This window comes from Falco rusticolus, chromosome 14, assembly GCF_015220075.1.
Source record: "Falco rusticolus isolate bFalRus1 chromosome 14, bFalRus1.pri, whole genome shotgun sequence".
Taxonomy (NCBI): domain Eukaryota; kingdom Metazoa; phylum Chordata; class Aves; order Falconiformes; family Falconidae; genus Falco; species Falco rusticolus.
The window spans coordinates 9,727,558-9,750,121 of NC_051200.1; the positions used below are offsets into that span (position 1 = coordinate 9,727,558).

The following is a 22,564-nucleotide window of genomic DNA, read 5'->3' on the forward strand; positions in this document are numbered from 1 at the left end:
TTTTGAAGGGAACTGGTTATTCAGTTAAACAAATATATCAAGGGCTAGGAAGAAGAAGAAAAAAAATCCAACAGCCCCAAAAGCAGTTTAAAAAAAAAAAAAAATAAATAAAAAAAACACGGAAGTCCTCAGTTATAGCTTATCCAAGATTTTATGGAGGGAAAAAGCTTGACTCCTTTGAGCCAGTACTGTTTACAGTTGCTGCAATGAAAATTCTAATTTTGTGCTCTAATGAACACAAAACGATCCATAGACAACCTTGGCAAAACTTATAATGACTGTGTAATTGAAGTGACTTTGTCACATTAAAAAAATATTTCACAAAATTGTAGCAAACTGCCAAGAAATAAAACTATGGGATGGGCAGTCTTGGATATGTGATACAGACTGCCATATCATTCTTGCTGCTTGGTAAGTGTTGGGCTTATAAAGCTGTGAAAGATTCATCTGCAGTCACTCTTCTTACAGCATATTAAGACTAATTGTGAATTACAGCAAGTGATTCATCATGAATGTGTGACCTAGAATTTACTTTTTAAAAACACTGCTTGTGCTGTTACGCTATCTGGCACAATCCGTATGTGTGGGAGGTGCTATATGGTAAACTGCTAGGTCACTCTCAATGTACAGGTTGCGGAACACGGATAGACCCTCAAAATGTTCCTCCATTTTGGAAATCTTATGGCAAAGGGGCACTAAAATAGAACTGAGATCACAGCCCACTGGGGACGATATCGCTTCAAGCCCTGGCATGGGTAGAAGATTCTCCAAGACACCAGATTTCTCCAGAAATATCCCTGATGAAACTGGCATACACTTAACTTGCAGGGTTATGCTCACCATGATGCACATTCTGGCCATTTACTCCTTGAGTTTCTCCCCTCCATTCCCTATACCCTGACCTCCAGGAGGGTCCACACCTTTATTGTCCAGTGGGCAAAGCACTTGGCTCCTTTCATCTGCCTGTACAGACACCTCTCCACTGCCCAGGAATGGGGCTGAGCCGATGGAGAGAAGGTAAGTACCAGAAAAGTAGCAGTTTCTGTGTCAGCGAAGCACAGTGGTATTTAACAGCTGCCACGCTGAAATACAGAGGGATCGATTAATATCTGAAATCCAAATTCTCCTCTGATATATCTCCACATACATAGAACTTGGCTTTAAATTTCATAGTTTGGTTTCAGATACAACTGAGCACATATTTTCTATTTACTTAGCACAGCAATGACTTCAGCAAGCACCTGGGGTAAGTCCTGTAATGAATGTTAATACTGTCCCCAAGTGCAACGCAAAAGCTTTTTTTCTGGGGATTGAGCACCTAAGCATGTTTAGGAGAAATAAATAAATAATCTCTGCCTGTTTTCACTGTGGTAGATTTTTTTCCAGAGATCAGTATTTCAGAAGACTTTTCACATCGCTCTTTCACTTGAAAGACAAATCTGATTCGACATGAAGTTCCATTACGAAGAAACTGTTACATGTGATGACACTGGTTATTGAAAATTGAAATGAAGTGAGAGGAAGCTAACACCAACTTGTATGAAATTCTGCTATCTTTGAATGACACAGGGAACTCAATATATCTAATCATCAAAGTGAAGCCCATTGGGAACCGAACTACAGTTGTATTGCAGAAGGTTGCTACTTGATTGCTAGACCCAAAAGTGCTAAGCCATATGCCACTTATTTCTGTGTCTAAATAGCTTACTATGATTGATACTGAGGGTGGCTCTCCTCTTCACAGTAAAACAATCATGAAGACAACAGGAATTAGGAAACAGAGTATACAGATTATTTTTTACAATCCTAATTTTTAACCCTGCCAGTTCCTGGATCTTAATGTAATTTATTCTGTAATAAATTCAGTCCATGCTATTTTTTCCCAGCAGATCACTAGCTTTTGCACAGATCTTAGCTTGTGAGCTGCATTCGATATTCTTTTTCTCTCGCTACTGTTGGTGTGTGGCCAGACGAGCCTGATTATAAGGGCTCAGTGTTGGCCTTGAGTGTAAAATTTTTCCTGCTTTCTTTAGAAAGATTTTTTCCACCGACCTTGTGCCAATCTCCTTGATTTTTCTTCCTCACTCGTCTGTCTCTCTGAATCAGCCTTTTCCCAGCACTCCTCCAGCCTTCCCACACTCAAAGTCACTCCAAGGTCAGCGGAGGGCCCTCGTACGCGGGCGCTCCACGTGTCCCTCCTCCCAGCTGGAGGCAAAACGCGCTCCGTTTACAATATGCTCAGTTTCCACTTGACAAGGTTGGAAGCTGCTACATATATCGGAACTTAGGTCCCATAGTCAGAGAGAGCACAGCACTGTCAAGATATGACCCTCTTCTACGATTACAAAGCCAGCAAACTGGCAGGGTCTGATGGATAAGCCGCTACTTTAACATATATTACATCTGTAATGTGAGAGTTCCGTGACTCAACGCAGTCTCAACACACAACACAAAACAAAAATCAGCTCCGACATTACAAGCACCCCCGCTCCAGCAATGCTAATATCTTCTTTCATCCATGATCTTTGCAAGTCACATAGTGTTACGGTAAAGTGTTCTGCACTTAAAGGAATATCTGCAGCTTCCCTGCCACTATTAATAAAAATATTTAATGCTCTTGTTAGGAGGCGCCATTTGATTACTGAACTGTTATCCAACAAATCCTGAAAACAATTCAAAGTAAATTTCCCTAATATGTCTATTTTTCTATCCTGCCAGAAGGGTTGCTAATGAATTTGCTGCTTGACTGCACAGACAGATTGGGAACTATAACTGTGCTGGCCTGGGCAACATGGCACTGGCACCAAAAACCTATTTGTACCCATGCAAAGTTCTCTCTAGAGTATGTCTCTCATCCAGAGGTGATTTTCCAATAAAATCAGCCTCGATTATTGCAAGCACAGGAGCAATCCCTGAGGGAGTATATCAGGCAATTCAATACTAGGAAATGTTGTACTAGGCAAAATTAACCTTGTAGCAGTGTTATTTCCTGAAACATTATCTAGCTTTTGCCTTTCTTTCGTATTCATCGATCCTAAATGACTGGATTTTTTTTCTACTTCTCTCACTTAGCACAAGATCATTATTTTTTGGTACTTGTATTTAAAAAAAAATAAATGCTTGAAAGACACCTTTTTTTTCCTTTTATTTCACTTACTCATTGCCAAGGTAAAGGACTGTTTGCTGTATGGCAAGGACTTTCTTTTGGGTATATAAAAGGTGATAGTGAGGAGGACCACCTTTATTCTGCCCTATTTTCATGACCCTGCAAGGCAGAGGAAGCCTATTAGATATATTACTGGGAGGCCACAAGCCAGAAAGAGCAAGGAAACCTCATTCTTCCCTCCCACACCAAGTTGAAAGTAGGAGAAATGCCAGTGAAACTAGTGGAGTTTTGCAGTCCAAAAGAGAGCAGACACATGCCTACAGATTTCAAAGATGCTGTTCACAGCCTCAGTTAAAACCAGCTACCTGGTACCTGTATTCACTGCCTCTTACCAGGCTCTCCAAGGCAGGGATCTTCATCTGGAGAGTCTAGCATGTGCTAGAACCTAAATAAACCATATAGTCATATACGTATGCTAACACTACCTAGGGTTTTGCTCTGGATATTTATCTTCCAGCAGACAAAGATGGCATAACAGTGAAACCCAGCGGTATGAGATCTGAAGGCTGGTACCTATGCTGGATTCAGCCAGCTGTAGTGAAACCAGCAGAACAGGTACTCCCCTTTATGCCAGGATAAGGCCTTTTCTTCAATGTTGTTAGCATTTGTTGCTTGGTTGCAATATCTTAATTGCTCAGAAGGACATTTTTAAAGCATTAATTTAAAAAAGATCACAGGTAGTTAGAAAACAGCTGTTACTTAATACAATGCCCAAAGCAAACAGAATAACTGTATGAATAAATACTAAATAACTTAAAATGCAAAATACTAATCAGAAAGACAAATATAAAATCTAAAAATTCTCAAAACAACAGGATAAGTGAGGAGAGAGCAGGTATTCCTTTGATCAACAGCAGATACATGCTAAAACTGGGAAAAAAAATATTGACCTTAACTAACTTTTTTCTGTCAAAAGAAGAAATTGGGTAAAAGAAGGTTTTATTTGGCTCAAACTTTCACTTTTTTACAACTTTTAAAAACTGAGTTAAATTTGATCTTGACAAGCTGTATCACAATGAAGGTGTAAAAATGTTGTATTGAAAAATGACAAAAGTGACCCAGATAAAATGAAAATGCCTATTTCTGTCTAGCTGCAAGACTCCTGGCAAATTTTTCACAAATGCATGATTAGCTTTGGTCACCTAGCACATACATGCCTCTGCAAAGAAAAATACACTGAAGAGGTGGTCTCTCTAGCTGTCTGAAGTTCTGTGATGGCTACTGAGCAACATGCCTGGCTTGGCAGCTGAGGGGTGCCTTGTGGCTGGATACAGCCATCGGTGCTTGGTATTGATGGTGCGTGCTCAGATTTGCAAGAGATTAGATGAATGAGCTCTCAGAGTCTGTTCATCTCATTGTCTTGTAAGCAAACATTGTGCACTACACAGGACGTGTGGTAATTTAACCATCTACTATAAATTATACAATCAAGTCGGAAGCATTTCACTATAAAAATGTATTGCGCTCATTTGAAAAATGTGTGTTCTCTCTAGGTACCTGTTGTGGTGGTAGCTGAAAACCTTAATAAAGCATAAACTATTTTATATCTCAGGACTTAGCCAATGTGACTCATTTGTACAGTTTTAAGTCCAAACAAACTGCTAGTCAACTAAATTATAACTTATTACCACAGGCTACAGACTTTTAATACATTCTGTGGTTGGAACAGGACTGATTTACTGTTTTGGGCCCTGCCAGTAGTTATCATGCATCATTTCCCTAGAAATAAAAATAGCCCTACTGTGGTTATCCTTTGGACTGATAAAAATATATCTAACAAGATGTGTCAGAGGAACAAATTCAGAAAATAAAGGTAAAATATTAAATAGACTTATTATTTTATGTCTAAAGTACTACATCTTCCAGCTGCTGTGATGACTTTGGAATAAAGCAAAAGGTATTGCAAAAAGGAAAAAAAAAGATCTAAAGGAGCAATCGAGCTCTGATACAACCACATGGGGATAGCTGAATTGTCAGAGCTTTGCAAGAGTCAAAATTTACATAAAAATCAGTATTTAGGGATTAATGTGATATCATCAAAAAGGATTTAATATGTGCGTTTCTTTGCAAACAGTTTAAAAGCAGCAGTTCTATAATCCATTTCCAACACTAACCTTTAACTTGTAAGAGTGAAATAATCCTTCCCAACATTTCTAGAGTTCACATTCTGCTGAGGAAACATAGCCCCCCCCCCCCCAGTAAAACTCAGTGGAAACCAACAGTAGCATATATGTATTGGTTTTCAAAGTGATACTCCAGGTGCTGACTCTGCTGTGAATACTGCATGTTTGTACGGACTCTACCATGTGGCCAGGTTGCAGAATCAGTGGCATTTGGGGGTTTTGTGAATTTTTGGAGGGGTTTTACTGGTAGTGCAATAAACTGATCCCACTGACTGAACTGTGCACCTGTGTAGATGCCTAAGTGGACAGACTAGGAGGATCAGGGGCTAAAGAACATTGTCTATAATTGCCTGTAAGCAGGCTTTTTCCTGGATTTCTACTGGGGATTTGAGTGCTTTCGCATGCTGGACTTAAAGTATTAAAACATAAATATGTATGGATTTCTTTGAGAAATGAATATGGGCAGGCAGTTTAGACACTATGTTATAATGGATTTCTAGAGCTAATTGAATTGGTGCTGGCTGATTTAGTAGTTTGCCAGAAATAGTCCGAGGAGATACAACGGGAAGCAAGGTTTAGAAGCAGAGACTAACAGGTGCCGGTGTGGAAATTGCTTGGGAGTTTTACTGAGAATAAGAGTTATAGCAGGTTTGGGCTTTTTGTTTCCCTGAAAGCGGTTTAAGTCCTTTAGCAAATGTTCTTCAGGTAGACACACACATACACAAATGTCCATAGGTAAGTATGCTCATAGATGCCTATGTATACATGTATGTACATATATATACACATACATACACATATATATGGCCATCCTCCTATACAATTGTACATGAATAGGAGGCTTTTTCAACCTAGACATGACGCGCTTTTTTTCTTCTTTTTTTTTTTTTAATTTTTATTTTTATTAAAAAAAAAAAATACAGAACTACAGGACAGGAGATATCCTGCAGAGGAAGAGCTTAGCACCATCTCTGAGCAAGAGTACCAACAGCACACCGTCCCTTTTGTACTTTATTGGTAGCAAGTGCCTGATTTGACTGGTTAAAAACAAACCAACCTTCAGACTTAGCCCGCTGGCCTGCACTTTTGCCAATGGGAGCAAAAGATCTGTTTATGGTTACTGCTATTAAAGCATACATTAACTGATCCTCGGAGTCTGACCTGCTTGCCCTCCCGCTTAGTGAGTCAATAAGAAAACCCTCTGGCTCTGCATGACTTGCTCAGACCTCAGACCTTCCATGCAGAATAAGGTCTGTCCAGGGAGGGAAAAACAAGGTGCCACTCCAGCTGGTAAAACAAAGATATTTTTAAAGTGCAGCCAGTAGAAACAGTCACTCCTATTCCATGTATAATCAAGGATGAAAAGGCCACGAAAAATACCACTGCGCTTTGCAAATGAGAGGTCAATTGAAATGTCAAGATATCAAATGTTAATGGATTGCATTTCCAATGATGGTTAGGACAGAAAACCATACCAAATCAAGTCAGATGCCATTCTGAGGAGAAGATGAGGTTTATGGCAGGAAAAGACAATAAACACCAGAAGTCTTTCTGGTTAACAAACTTGTGGCTGATGGAAAACAAATATATTTTGAAAATATGAAAAGCAGTGGGATTTTAACACAAGCTATAATTCCAAAACATGTATCTGGAAGTCATTAAATCCACGGCAAATTTAAGCATATGCAGGTGTTTGGGGAAAATGCCATTGCTTTCTATTGAAGAATTTTAAAGGGACTATGAAAGAAGAGAGTATAAAGGACTCTCAGGAAAGGCAATGCTTTCTTCCCTGAAGCAAGAAGTCAATTCCAATATTCTCACAGTTCTACAGCAGTTCATGGACTACATGGATCACTCTTAAAAGCATTCATGTTCCATTTTAAAAAATTAATTTTTCTCTTACAAAACTGTTGTATTTTGTAGTGTTGGGTGACATCAGGCTTTAGCCAAATCATTTTTTCACCTGCCCACATTTTCCCAAGAAATCCATTTGGCCATTTTCATAAAGGACTGTAACCTGAGGCATTTGTTTAGAGTGACATTATATCCTGTCCTTCGTCAGAAGGGTGTTGCTATGCAAAGAACTCATTTCTGTAATATGGAAAACAGTGAAAAGGAACTAGTTATCCTCCTAACCACTCTCACTGCCCAACTAGTAGACACACAGACTTCCTTCCCCAACTGCAGAGAGACCAGCCCTGTGCTTATGTTAGCTCGCTGGTCACTCACACGCTTAGAGGGAAAATAGTTGTATTAGTGCCTTTTGAGTAGGAAGGCTCCTTGGTCTTTATGGCAGATACTTAATATTAGGAATGATGCACAGTGAGTAACCATTTGCTCTTTTCTGTAAGGATAACTACTTGCATGGATTCCAGTGCATATATGAGGAAAAGGGTTTAAAACAAACAAAAGACAGTATTTTTTCATACCCTGTGGTGCTCAACTCCACAGGATATTGTGGGCACAAGAAGTATAAACAGATTTCAAAAGAGATTTTACATGGAGGATAAGTCCGTTGGTACCTCCTAAACACATGGTGTGTGGTTATGAAAGTGTAAAAAGCTGTGTGCAGGAAGGTGGGAGGATACTCCCTGTGGAGGATGCCTCTGTAATTGCTGTTCCCCCCCCACCTTCTGCCACTGGCAGAGATAAAGCACTCGGTTGGTTGACCTTCAGTCTATGTTGAGGTACAGGCTGCCATGCCAAGTGTATTTGTACTTGAGAGTGAGGCCTAACACCGTGTCTGGATCTGAGGAGATCCTGCAGCTCAACCTGCTTAATAAAAGACAAGTGATGTGGTCCAAGTCAACGTGAATGTGATTCCTTTAGGCGTTATGCTGATGTGGGCTCCCATTACCTACCTAAGTCTGGAAAAAAATCTGAGAAGAGTGATCATCAGTTGGGATTCAGAACAAAGGTGCTATTGAATTTTAATGATATTGCTGTTTGCTCCCTATTCCATCAAATCACAGGGTATATAGAAAATTATTTCCTCTGGATGTCTCCTAATTCAAAACCATTTCTCATGTAACAGCTCTTTAGAAATTGTAAACCCTCCACAGGGTAAAATTGTTTAAGTCTTTCAGAGTCAGGGATAGGAACAGTGTGATAAGGACCAGCAAGTAAGTAAGAAAGCATCTGGGACTTTGCATCCAGGAAATCCCTTTCCCACTACAGACTGTCCATGTAGATACGGATAAAACCAATGGGAGAAAGCAAGTGTTTCTTATATGACAAGGGCAGGAGGAGATAGATAAGTTAAATGCAATGGATTCTGCAATTATGGGGGCCACCTTGGTGCCACATGGTTTTGGAAAAGTAACTGAAGTATCCCCACTACCCCCTCCACCCCTCAAAAAAAAAAATCAGTTTTGCAGACACAGAGATTTCTTAGCCATTTTATGTGTTTATTTGTATGTCAGATGATGCTACCAAGAAAGATGAGCTCCTATGGATGTGTCCTGTCTTGCAGTGCTACAAGCAACATGGAATTGAGACCAAGCCTTCTGAAGGAGCCAAATGCCACCTGCATCTACTTTGGCCGTCAGGAAGTTCACACCAGTTAGTCTAAGCACCTATAGACATTAAGAAACCAGCTGCTTGGCTGCCTTACTGAACTGTAGTAAGAAAACTTCCTGGTTTTTTTCCCTTCATAAAGTGTTAAGTGCTGGAGGGATTCAACAGAACAAAAATGAACAGTAAACTTCCTCTCAAACATTAAACCAGCAACATTAATAAACTGAGCAATGAAAAGTAAATCAACCATTTCTACAGAAATCTTCATCATGTTTCTAAACAAAAATGTTAAATAGTGGCACTGTTAAGGTCCTGTCCAAGGACTCCATATAAACCATATTCTTTAAAAGGGAGTGATTTCTGATTCCAGTTTTGGGACACAAGAGCTATGTTAGCACAATGTAAAAACATGGAAATTTTTTATGCTAACGACAACTACGAATATTTTATATATATTTATATATGTAAAAAAAATATATATTGTAACAGATGTCAAATGCAGTTAGATTCAACTCAACTTATTAGTGCATGGCTTTTAGCCAAAAGCAATTCACATTTGCAGAAGTGTACTATCACATATGTCTTAATAACAGAAATGTGTTTTTAAAAATGTATGTGGTAAGTCACATATGGTAGAAGAAATCTGTACAGCTTTCAGCCCTTATGACAATGGAAGCTGGTAACTTTATTTTGCGTAGCTGAAGAACATTAAAATTCAAGTGAAATTCTCTTTGACATTTGAGAGCTACAAAAGCAATGACTACAAGCTAGACAAGCCTGAGCTGTACTAAGTGTGGCTGTGACGCTGATATAAATGCTGTCTTAAAGACACTATTCTTACTTTTGCCCTGAGTGTAATATTTTAGCACACAATCATAATTGTATACAGGTACCTTAAATAATTACATGTTGCTGAAAAATAGTAGGCAGATTTTTCAGCTGTTTTGTTATGCAGAGTGTAATTAATATGTATAATGGATTCCCTAGGGTACTAATTGAAGCTGCCACCATGAACATAGTCAAAGAGAAGTTAAACAACCAGTTGGGGGAAACACGACAGGGTGAGATATGCACATGTAGGTAGAAAGAGCGAGACTGTCCATCTGGCTGTCTTCCATTCCAACATGCTACACTTAAGTCCCATAAAGGAATGATCTAGCCTAAATCACCCTTTCCCCCCACTCTCAAATCTTTCTGGTGGATTAATTGGGCATCAGTGTCACATATGCAGTTTAATGACTGAAAGGCTCAATATCTCTATTATATGTGTGAAAACTCAATTCAGTTGAGCCATTCCTGAGGATTTGACTCAAAATATTAAAAAAAGGTGAATGAATGCTAAATAATTATTTTGGAGTTGTTCCAGTGGACTCTTATCACCTTGCAACTCCTGAATCCTCTAGAATGTGAGGTCAAAACACAGCTTATTTCACAATCTCTAGTAAACAACCACCAGCTAACAAAGACTTTAATTCAGCTTCCGCTGATTTTGAACTAGCTCTATAGGCAAGAAAGGTCCCTTGTCTTATTAGAAGTTTCATGTGCTATCAGATCCCTGCTGGATCCTATTTCTAATTTTTATCAGATTGAACGAAACATAGAGAGAGTGATTTATGACTGTCTTGCCTCTTGCATAATCACTCCAAGGAGGTTCATACACATTTTGTGTTCACTTTATAACGGGTAAATAACTATACATGATGGAAGCCAAGTGAGAAGTAGAACTGTACTCTTTTGTAGTGTGCTAAACCACAATGATTAATGATTTGTGAGTCCTTTCAGTGCATGTTCTTACAAATACAAAACCATTCCAGTCCAACAGCCAGCATGATCAGCAAACTACTATAAAAATAAGAACATTTCCTCTGTCTATAACAGGAATATACAGTTACCGGGACTTAGTTAAACTGCAGTGATCACCGACTGAAGCTAAAAATATGTGTTTTATCGGTACATAAGAGCCCATTAAGACTGGAGTACTCATTATTTAAACAGAATCACTAATTGCTGGTAGCTTTAACTGAAAATGCCTTTTCTCAAAGAGCCAGGACATCTATACAGCAACTTTCTTAATTCCATGATATATGGTTGAGTGTTGCTGCTAGTGCCCTAAGATTTAAGAACTTCTCATAAAATGCCCTGGAAATTGCTCCCTGGTAGCTTGCTCATCCTTCACAGAGCCCTACTCTAAAGAACAGAAACATACGTGTGTGTATGGTGTGAGAGAGACACACATACAGAGTGAGAGAGCTCTTAATCAACAGGATGGCAAAGCCTTGATACATAGGTGCAAAATATTCCCATGTGTCTAGAAATCATTTGGCACATTCTTAGTTATTTCCCCCCTGTCAGACCTTCTCAAGGATTGCAATTAAAAATCATAATCTTTTTAGCATGTACAAACCTCCCCAAGGCTAGGAGCACTACATATTGAGTATGATTCGATATTATTTGGCAGCTATTCATAGACAACACATTAATTTATGGAAACTGGATGAAACTTGGGGAGTGCAATCATTAGGGACATATGAGAAATCGAAAGCTTTCCTTAGTGATACTGACCTTTTTATAGCTACAATTAGGGGCAACTTGAATCCTATTATCTCTTTCATCACCCTTCTTAATGTCCTAGTCTTTTTAGTGATTGTATACAACCACCTTGTTAAACTTGCATTTTCAAACAGATATAAAAATAACTTACTTTACAGGAATGTTTCTCAGTTTTGTCTTTTCAGCAGCCTGTAAACAGAAGAGGGGTGGGGGAAACAAACAGTTAAGCAACACACCAAAGCACAGCCAAGCCCCAGGAAAACATCAACTTGCAGATGCTCTTCAGAAGCTGCACAGCCAGGCAGCCTGCCACCACCCGGGTGGAGGGATGCAGGAGCTGGACCCTTTCAGAGAGACAGCGCTACAGGTTTGAAATACTTCTGCCCCAGTTAGTGGTATCAGTGTGGCTTGTTTATTTTTAATGGCCATGAGTGTTTCAGAACCACTTGTTCGGGGTGATTACTTCATTTCCTGCGCCGAGGTCTGGCCCCCTCTGTCACAAGCTATCTGTCCATAGCTGGAACCAGAACAACAACAGGAAAAAATAAAGGGAAGAACGGACTCCGTTTCCAAAACAGTTTTTATTCACCAGCAACAAAAAAGGATGACCAAATGTTCAGATCAATTTCCTCTTGTGAAACCTTTGAGAAAACACACTCCAAATCATCTAAATGAGTAAATCTTTGGGCCTCTCGGCCTGCACCACCTCAGACATGGAGTCTGGTTCCAGTTTATTGCTGAACCCATTGATCTGTGTACAGTCCATTTATCATTCATGAAAAGAGCCAGTGATCTTCACAGTATATTAGAAGAAACAACTCAGATCATCTGTCAACAGCCCTCTTATTTCTGTTTCCCTCTCCACGGGGATTTCATCTCCTTCGATTCTTCTTGAATTAAAATGTTGCTAAGCAACACAGCTGGGGGCACTGATGGCAGAGCCACACCAGTCTATCACACTGGTTAAGCTGCTCGAGATCTCAGAGGAGAGTTTTTTTTTAAATGCTTCTGTGGTGTAATTATGTAATCTAAGACAACCTTGCATCCCTCCTCTGATTTTTTTTGGAATAGGTAAATAACGTTTTAATGCAAGAGGGCTTGAAATATCACCTTCAGATAAACCACTGTTGTTGTATCTTTTCAGAGAATTCCTCCTAGTGTTTGCAGAACCAGACTGTAATAGATTTAAATGTGGAAAGCGGTCAAATGGTTAGAGAGATTACAAGCACTGATAGCAGTGAAAGACAGAATTAAGACAACGGATCCATAAACCTATTATAGTAAGGAAAGTTTTAGTGCTTAATTACCTTCAGAGATATTTTTATAAAGCTTACCAAAACTGAAGGGTTTGCTGAGGACCTTTAACCTCTGTTATGCTTAGGGATGGGAATAAAATGGTTCTCACATAGGAACTGCTAATACTAGTGGTCCTGAAAAATGCCCACACAAGCCCTTGAGATGTTAAATCTTTTATGAAATCTGACTAACTTTCAAAATCTCTGGTACCTACACAACTGGGTTCCAAATGTTGCTGGAATGTGTTTTCCCATGGGCTTTACAATGGGGTTAGTTTTTCAAAATACCTGCTGTTTTGGTGCTTTTACCTCCAATCATAGGAAACACAAAATCTGTGTTTAAATCCATGGAAATCCCTAATAATGAGTTTAAAATCTGGAGAAAGAATTAGAGCTTGTGAGAGCTGGAATGGGGCAACACCAGTCTTCTGGGCTGGTTCCCAGTGTCTGAGGAAAAATGTTTCATTTGGATTATGTTTTCCATCTCAAGAATAAATCAATGAAAGCATGATAGGAAACAATTATATTAATTGTACAGTAGGATGGCTAAATAAAACACTTAAACCTCAGGAAATGCTAAACTTAAGATTGCACAAGTGTTACAGACCCAAACCTAATTATGTCCTCTCAAACAAGCTTATGATGAAATGGGGTCCCTGCCTCATTAATGAGATAATGTGAGTCGTGCCTCTTTCCAGTGATACTCTCCCAAATCTCCCTCTTTCTGTTGCCACATGTACGTGCAGTCAGAAGCATGTTATTAAGAAATCTTTCTGAGTAATAAATTACATGTAACAACACAAAAACGCTTTATTTTAAATGGATTAAAACACCATCAAAAATGGCACTTCGGTTTCCCAAGCCTCCCACTAAATGCCAAGTTTCAGTCCCATCCTGCAGAGAACTACGGTATTTTTAAAGCTCATAAACAGCCTTCCACAATGGCAGACGTGTTTTTTGACTATCCAGTGATATTTTGCTTGACCCTTCTATATACCAAATAGCTGGAGTATAATAATTATGAGTTCAAGCATGTGAAACTTGCATCTGAATCAGGTTTTTTTTCCTCTGAATTTTTAGAAAATCACTATGCAAAAAAAATGGTAACAAAATACAGATAAAAAAAGAAAATAGAAGAGCAGAGATTGTCTAGGATCACAAGTAAATAATAATAATGCAGTCAATTCTAATACAAAGTAAGCGGAAGATATTCTGGAGAGCATGTGCATGATGGTGTGAGCTAAAATGTTTACATGAAAGATTAAAGAAGATGAAGATATTTCAGGGAGTGAGAACTGGCAATGTCAAAGTCATAGATATTAAAAGAGCAGAGCATAAACTGAATGTTTGATTTTTGACTACTTAGCTACATTGATGGCAACTGTTTACCCTGAAAAAAAACGTGATAGCTTTAGGGAGAAAGAATTATAGATAGATATAGTTTATTTTCTTGGACCATGAACATTCTAGCACATTTTTTTCCTTGGATTTTTACATGGAAAACTCCCACATTTTTTTTCCTTTTGTTACCACAGGGAGGCACTTCCCTAACTCTTTAAGAAAAGCTACGTGCTGGAGAGACAGTGTCCTTCACACACATGCCAACTCATAGAGTTTTAAAAAAAGATATTGCAAATGCTCAGGTTAATCTACATGACAGCCTAGTTTAATGTTGGATGATCAAGCAACTGGTCATTTCCTATTACAAATGATTCAGTTTGCCTCTGAGTGGGACCATGGTGATGTTAAACACAGCACAGAATATATGTCAGTCATTCCGTCTGAGAAAGAGATGCAGGATCTGGTCTTCTGCTTTTATTTGTCTTGTAGGTGTTGCTCATTCATTTTTCAAAGCGGATTTGTTGCGATATCATGAGCATGCCCAGTGGCAGAAGATAAGGGAAGGCAAAATCAAAGTGACATTGAGTAACTCTACACATTAAGCTTTGATGCAGAAACATATTGTTTGAAAATACTTGGTGTGCAGCAGGTCTGTCAATTAGAGCTAATTATTTTTCTCTGATCAGGAAGAATGCAATCTTGTTTTAGGCAGGTTTCTTTGAAATGTACGTCTTTTATATAACGTCATTATAGGAAAATACTTCTTCCAAATTACTTTTTTTTCAGGGCTGCTTAGCTATTGACTCAAATTGTCTGTGTTGAGTAGTTCTCTCTGCTTTGATAATTAACTTTTGATCATTACTGAATTTAGCAGCTCTAGTTAGATGTGTTCAGAGCCATCCTCCTCAACTATTTCAGTGTTCATCGCCTTTAATCTTTGAACAAAATGATCTCATTGAGCCTCCATCAGTCTCGCTACTCAGTGAATAATTCCTGTTTCTCATCTTCATGACTGTTTGATTTGCTTTAGACTCAATGCCAGCTTTTGATTATTAATTTAAGATATTTCAAAGACAAACATGTTTTAAGAGTTATTTTTTCATTATGTATTCCTAGGCCTTCACACATAAGAAACTGGTTTTAACTCCACGATTCCTAAACTTCACGTATTAGAAGTAGTATATAGAAATAGAGCAGGTAGGAGGTCCCTAAACTTTGATACATATGCCCTGAGTGGGAGATGCTGCTGTGAAAGATTGGAATGAAACTGGACTGGTATAATGTAACATTCAATGGGTGTTAAGAGAATTACAACATGGGATCTTTGCTAATTTTGAGCTTGAAAACTTGCATTAAAATAATTTAGGATGATTAGAAAATGGAAGCCAGAGTGAACCAGACAATCATTACACTTTAATTTGTAATTTCCTTCTGGTGTTGGTGGTTTTTTTTGGTGTTTGGTTTTTTTGGTGGTTTTTTTTTTTTTTTTTTTTTTCCCAGTTATGGCCTTTCCATAACTGTGCCTCTGCTCTCTAAGACCTTTTTTCAACAGCTGACTCTAGCATTGAATAAGAAGGAAGAAGATGAAGAATACATGAAAAGCAGTAAGATACAGAGGAACATCCATCAGAAAGTATTTGCCCAGGGACATTTTCCCATGACTTTTATAACTGTGAATGACTCCTACCTCTTACGTTGTATTACAACTGACTTTGGTGCTAGTTGTTTTAGCTTTAGTTCAAGAACCACCTGCACTGTGCTTTACTTGATCTACAGCATGGATATACCTATCAACTTATTTTGTTAGCAGGTATTTCAATATTACACAAAAGATTAAATATGGGAATAAACACAAACTACTTCCAGATTGTGCACAAGGATCTCAAAATGTGAAAAAAGGTGCTTTTCTTCATAGTATCAGTTACCACACTGGCTTTTGGATAGAAAGAACCAGAAACAGTACTGCAGTCAGTACAACTTTCCTGTATCACGAAGACTTGAGGAGAACTGACAAGAGGCTGGCTCAAAAATACCAAAGTAAAATAACTGGTATCTGCAGAAGGCAAATTAGATTTTTGGTCAAGTGTTACAGGGGAAGCATCTGTTATTCAAAGAAAATACATATTTTACACTGCATAACTGAAAATCCTGGATTTTCAGGGAAAAGTATTTGATTTCAAGAAAATGAGATTAGACAAAAAGTATTTTTTAAGAATCCCTCCTCACCTTCTTGATTCAGAAGCACTGATCCTACGGCAGCAATTGATGAGCCTCATAACGTTTTTTAGGGTGAGACAGATGGCATTTCATGCACTCAAACATGTTGGCAGAAGAAGGAAGGCCTCATGCTTTAAGTTCCTGCATAAACTGCTGCAAATCTAACAGGTTAATCTCCCAGTTTCTAACCAGCAATGTATGCTTGGGTGAATAGCTAAGCAACTCAAGACAAAGAAGTTTACAACCCACCATGCCATTCTCCTGTCCTGTAGGTTATACAAGAGACTTCTTGGAGACCCAATCCAAAAAAACCAAAGAAACTTTCCCTGTTAGTTGAGTTATATACATAGTTATATATACATATCTATATATCTATCTTTGTTTTACCATGATCTTATTTATACAGAATGCCTTACCTACGATCCTAAGTAACGAACTGAAAACTACTACTTACTTACTGTACTCTATTGTGCTCTGATTCTGTAATGATACAGTTCATGCTAACTACACTTCCTCTGCAGGAGAAGAACACAGTGTGCAGCAAACAAACCACCCAGAACTGTGCTAGGAGTTAGAAAGCCCAAACCCGAGGGCTGAAGGATTAGCATGTGATGATACATGCACAAATATGTGTTGTGTTCCATTATTTTTTTTTCTTCTTTACTTCATTGGTTACACTCTCCTCTACCTGTCCCCTAATGTCAACAGAGGATATTGTATTTCTTTCTTGCTAATTGCCTTTGACGTGAAGTTGGCAACCTTGTATTTGAGATTCTGTGTGTGATGTTCCGGGTCAGTCTCACCTCGAGGACAAAAAGCCCGATGTTACTATATCTAGGACCAAAAACCAATAGAGAATATGCTCGCCTCGTCATGTATTTTTAAAAAATTAGTATTTTTCCTTCAGAAGCCAAAGATGTGAGATGGATCTGTTAAAATAATTTTTTTGAAATATCAAGTCACCAAGCATGTGTTATGTACAAATCAGAATGGTTCATTGAACTCTCACTGTGTATGAACCACAGAGAGCTTCTCATCATTGCTTTGAGCAATGCAATAACCTTCATGGCTTCAGAGATGTTCAAGAATACTTAAAATACTGGAAATTTAATTTCAATTGGGGCAGTGGAGGCTGGGTAAAATGAAAACCAGAGTTTAGGTGACCAGATCTAAAACAGTCTTTCTGTGGACCAGGAGTCACCTTCACCCTTGATGTAAGTGAACTGGCTTTATCTAAGCAACAACACCGATATATTTGGGCTTCTGTCAGCACTTTTTCACAAATTCCTACGTTTCCATCAGGCCAATGGTGGAAATCAAACTAAGGAAGTGTGCAGTGAAAAATGTGGCCACTTCCCATTCTTGAAGGACTATTCCATATTTGTTTAAAAAATGGAGAAAAGAGCTGCACACACTCAGTGTGTACTTCACTCTGAGGAGCACTTGTTGCTTGTGTATACGCAGCTGAGCTGGTTTTAAATCAGCTAGTGTGGGTAGTATGGTTGTTGTTGCTTTTGTCACACAGGCTTCAGTCTTTGCTGAACTTTACAAAACAACCTGTCAGTGAATGGACTTCAGAGTTTACTCACATAACACGTATGCTCATTTTAGAACTTCAGTACCAATGTACCTTGACAGAAGAGGCTTGAAACAGTGCCTAGTTCCCCAAGTATTTTGATATAAGCTGGATTCTTTCAAAAATGCTTTTGATGGGAAGTTTCTAACTGTATTAATTTTGACTCCTCTGTCCAACACAGCAGAAATTGTAAGATGACATTACAAATTCTACTGATTTACTTTGGTAGTCCTACAAAACACTGTCAAGTTGCTTTACAAATGCTAATCAATGTCTCATGAAGCCTAGTAGATTTAAATGCTCTGATAATACTAACTGACTTGGTCATTGCCAAGTTCTATGGCAGAAAAAAGAACTCCTGGCTAGAGTTAGGCTTGATTTTTAATGAGAACTGTTTTATCTGGAAAAAAAATATACAGCCCTGGTGACAGAAAAAAGTTGGGAAAATTGTACTGAATTGTCCATGTTTCAGAAATAAAAATATTAAATTGAAATTCTCACTTGAAACATAATTTCCTAGCAAACAATTTGTTACAAAGTCATTGCAAATGACCTAGGCTTAGTGGATGATAATCCTACTGTAAAAATATAAACATCTAGCTAGGAATAAAACTCAGTATTTGCCATTGTCTTATTTACTCACACTTTTTTTTAATACATGTGTTTGGTTCAATGCTCCAGATGGCAAATAAATAAAAAAAAAAATCTATTCCTTGTTTGGTTTACTCCATAGCTGCATTTCAACATGTTAATGACACGATTAAAAATATTGAGGAGGCAAAAGAAACAGAGTAAAGGTCTGGAAAGATTTGTAAGAAAAACAAAAAGTCTCTCTAAACTTCCTTCAAGAAATAAGCAGCAAAAGGCTAGATTCAAAGAATATTTTGTGACCTCATTGCGCAGCTGCAGGCAGTCTCCAAGCCTGTGCACTCCTCTGTTTCTGAGTTCAAACAGACAAAGAACAATTCTTTGTATCTCCATCCCTGAAAGTTACCTGAACAGTGCTGGTATTTTAGGTCTTATAATGATGTGTAGCTTTAGCCTGCAATGTCTGATTGTTACTTTTGCAATGTTCACGCATTATAACTTGCTGTGTCGAAATGGAAAGGAGTACAGGGAGATATCTCAGAAGCAGCCCCTTGTACTGCTGCTCATTTGCAGTTTATGCCCTTAGATTTTCTGTTGTGGCAAAGGCCTTCATCTCATTCCTTCATGAGTTCGACCTGTCCTTAGTTTCTTCCCTACTCTAAATCATTGAACAGTGGCCTAGACTTGAGAAGCAAAAGGGCAGAGTCAAAGAGTACCAGCAGTGGCAGTGCTGGGAAGATGTGAACTGATGTTGCTATTGTTAACACCACCCATTAATTTCCAGCACAGGACTAAAGACTTTAAGGATTTTAATTTATACTGAACGCTACATCTACACTAAATGTTAAATCTATTACAAACAGGCAGCAGAGGTAACAGAGGCAAACACATGAAATAACTCTTTGCTGACCTTGGTCTGGTTTAGTACATTGCTCAGATGACTTAGCCAATTACTAAATTGAACAGCTCCAAAAATTATACTTAATAGTATTGCCATGGAATTGGTAATTTTGTAAAGCAGGCATGCTCTCTGTGAGAGCACCCTGCCCAAATCAATTGCACTGTCACACTGTGGTCCTGACCTGTCCCTACCAGCAGGCAGAAGGTCTGTTCTGGGAAGATTCACCCTGCTGGCACAGAATGGAGCACCTTCAACCCCAGCAAACCTTGCAGTGGCAGATTAATTCATCCTAAGAAAAATTAAGGTGTTTAGCTCTCATTACTGTTCTCCTTCTGGAATGCCTCCAGGGGAGATCAACTTTCACTTCTTCCCCCCTTATTCTGGCTGACAGAAGCTAATTACTGGATTTATCATGTCCTTTTCATCACCTACTTTACGCTTGTTCTGGCCACTTATGAGGCCCTCCTTCAGACTTCTGCAACGCCCCCAGTCTCAAAGCCAGCGCTAGCACTATCCTCCACAAGTGTAAAAAACTCCCAAGAATTTAGATTTTCAAGTTCACAGACAGTTGCTTGGGCTTCTACAAAAGAGCGGCGCTGCAGATGGCCAGCATAAGAAAGCCAGACACTTTCTTTACCAAAATGCTTCACAAGGCATTCATGATAAAAATCACACTCCCTTTTTGAGGAGAAAAGGGAGATAAATGTTTCCTATGTGGTCAGATTAGTGACTGTTGAGCACTGAGATGGCCTGCAGATATCACAGACTTCAGATTTATTTTTATAGGACAGTATGGTCAAGTCTGGCTTTTCTCTTAACAGCAACAACGCTGGTATCAATCAATTATCTCACCTGCTGCTACCTCTGTTTGCTGCCAAAACAATACAGGGCTTTTGCATAAGTGGCATACATAGTAAGAGGCCCTGGGGAAATATATTTTTCCTCCGTGCTTATAATAAAGACTCCTTTACAAAATGATGTGTGCACCAGCATGCACACACACAGAGTGCATGACCCAGCCTGTGGACTCAAAGCTGCAACTCCCCCCTCCCTCCGACCCCAAATAGGCTGACAGATCTCCAGCATCTGGTCCTTATGGCTGTACTGAGGAACAACCAGCCTTTCCACTGCTACTTCATTAGTGATGGAGGCATCAGGTCTTTCTAACGCTTCTCCTTCAGGTGAATGACGTCTTATGGTATGGCTGACAGAGCTTGGCTGCTTCAGGCTGGTGGCATAAGAAACTAAACCCAAGAGAAGCACCTGGAAGCACCTGTTTAAGGAGCGCTGAGGGGCTACCTGAAGTGCTTGCTTACTCGTGGGGAAATGAGGACTTCTTGCAGCTATATTTATTCATCTTTTCAGCTAAGGCATTTCATTCCCCCTTTGTAAGGGCTGCCTGCCTGCTTGCCAGTATTTTCTTTTCCTGTATTATTTTGTTGACTGCAGCAGAGGGTCTTTGAGACACTGAGCTACCAGTGCATATTAAGCAACTCAAGGAAAAGGCAAGTCAGTGGGAGGGATGGGGCTCCTCCAGCTCCTGTGCTGGTCCAGGCAGCTGTAGCCCCAGAGCCCAAGTAAGAACAAGGCTGCAAACCGCAGGGACAACCCGATTATTGCTGATCTGTAGTACTGTGCATTATATAGCAACCATTTGTCCTGAGAGTTGTATTAATCCCCTTCCTCACTGATGGATGACCTCCACAATAACAACATGTGCAGAAACAATTACATGAGATTCCGTGAATGTGAATAAGTTAAAAGCTTTTGATAACACTGTATTTTAGTGGTATGCCATGTTTTTCACTCATAACTGCAGTAAGCTCAGCTCAGACCTGAGTGGTTACTGAAAGCTTCTGCTGATAATAAGTAAATATATGATACAAACCTACATCATTACCATGTGAATTATGACCTTAGACATGTCAGCCATCAAATCTCTTATTACCAAAGATTTGTCTAACGGAAGCTGGAATATTAATTTTACACAGTTGATGATATATGCTTGTTTCAACTAGTGTTGTGCAGAATAAAATAATTTGAATATCAATTAAAATGGACTGAGGTTGCAAGAAGAGACATATCTTCACAGAATGATTTTTCATGGTTATAGACTGACAAGGTTGGAGAATGACTGTATTATCCTAATAGCTTCTGTTTTCATTAATGGCTTAATGAAAACATTTCCCCACAATTATAAAACATAACTGTAGATCTTAAACACTGGAATGTGGGTTCTTTATCAAAACACATGCTGCTGTGGCTACACTGATGCTGCCTCACTCTGGGATTTCAATGAAACCCAATGACAGATAAACTGTTTACATTAAAAGACTCTATCAAAGTTATTTTGCACCTAGTTTCATCCTAATCCATCTGATTTTTCTATAGCTTTGACAAGATGACCTCTCTCACTGTGTGTGCAGTATTGATGTCATTACTGAAGAGCTGTTCTTCAGCCTTTCTGCTGATAACAAAGTAAATGGAAATGTAGAGAAACCTTGCGGAGGTAAACATCTTGTTCAGGATCCAGCTAAAAAAAGGGGAAAATTACAACAGGAAAGGATATGTGTTGTTCCAAGGGAAGTGGTCCCTGTTCCACTTTAAAAAGTGTTTACATGATATGATGAAAACATATTGTATCTGAGAGTTTCATAAACTTTAAAAAAATTTAACTTGAGTAAGTGCTTTGAAAGCTCGGTGTGCCTTAGAAGAATTCAAAGCTCAGCCTATGGCTGATCACCTTTTCAGACTCAGCTACAAAGTCAAACATTTTGTATGTAATTACCTAATCTAACCTAGCAAACAAGATTCCTGTTTATGTAAAATACAAATGATAGAGTAGGGCCATGGATTATATGCATGTCTTGTGTTTGTATGGTTATCAGAGAAGGGGCAATTGCAGTGGCAATCATTAAGGGAAGGAGGGGATAAAAAACAAACTGAAAAGAAAAACATCTTATTGATTTGTTCTGCCAAAACCACTATACACATAAAATACTGAAAATGGAGCAGGTCTGTAACTACTATCAAAGTTTCTTGGGTTCAAAACCACACAGAACACTAGCAATGTTCTTTAAATTAAGTACGCATTTCAAAGGTTAACAGGACTATTCCTTAGGCAGAAGAACAAAGAGGAGCTGGTTAAAGAAAATTGGGTACACCACAGCTACTTAAAATACTGTATCCAGGCACAACTCATTTGGATGCCTTTGAGCTCAAAGCTAATTTGAATTATACAGAGGTGCTTTAAAGAACAAAAATACTAACCTGTGTTTTATCTAAGCTCTT

At 38.8% G+C, this 22,564-nt stretch overlaps 1 protein-coding gene across 2 annotated transcripts in view; it reads right to left on the reverse strand.

Annotated features, from left to right (window-relative positions):
• AFF2 (AF4/FMR2 family member 2) overlaps window positions 1–22,564 on the reverse strand; it is a 351,298-nt gene that overhangs the window by 73,722 nt on the left and 255,012 nt on the right. For both annotated transcript variants that reach the window (XM_037408027.1, XM_037408026.1), the window contains exon 9: window positions 11,507–11,544. In XM_037408027.1, coding sequence (XP_037263924.1) covers window positions 11,507–11,544 — 38 coding nt within the window. The remainder of the gene's footprint in view (window positions 1–11,506; window positions 11,545–22,564) is intronic.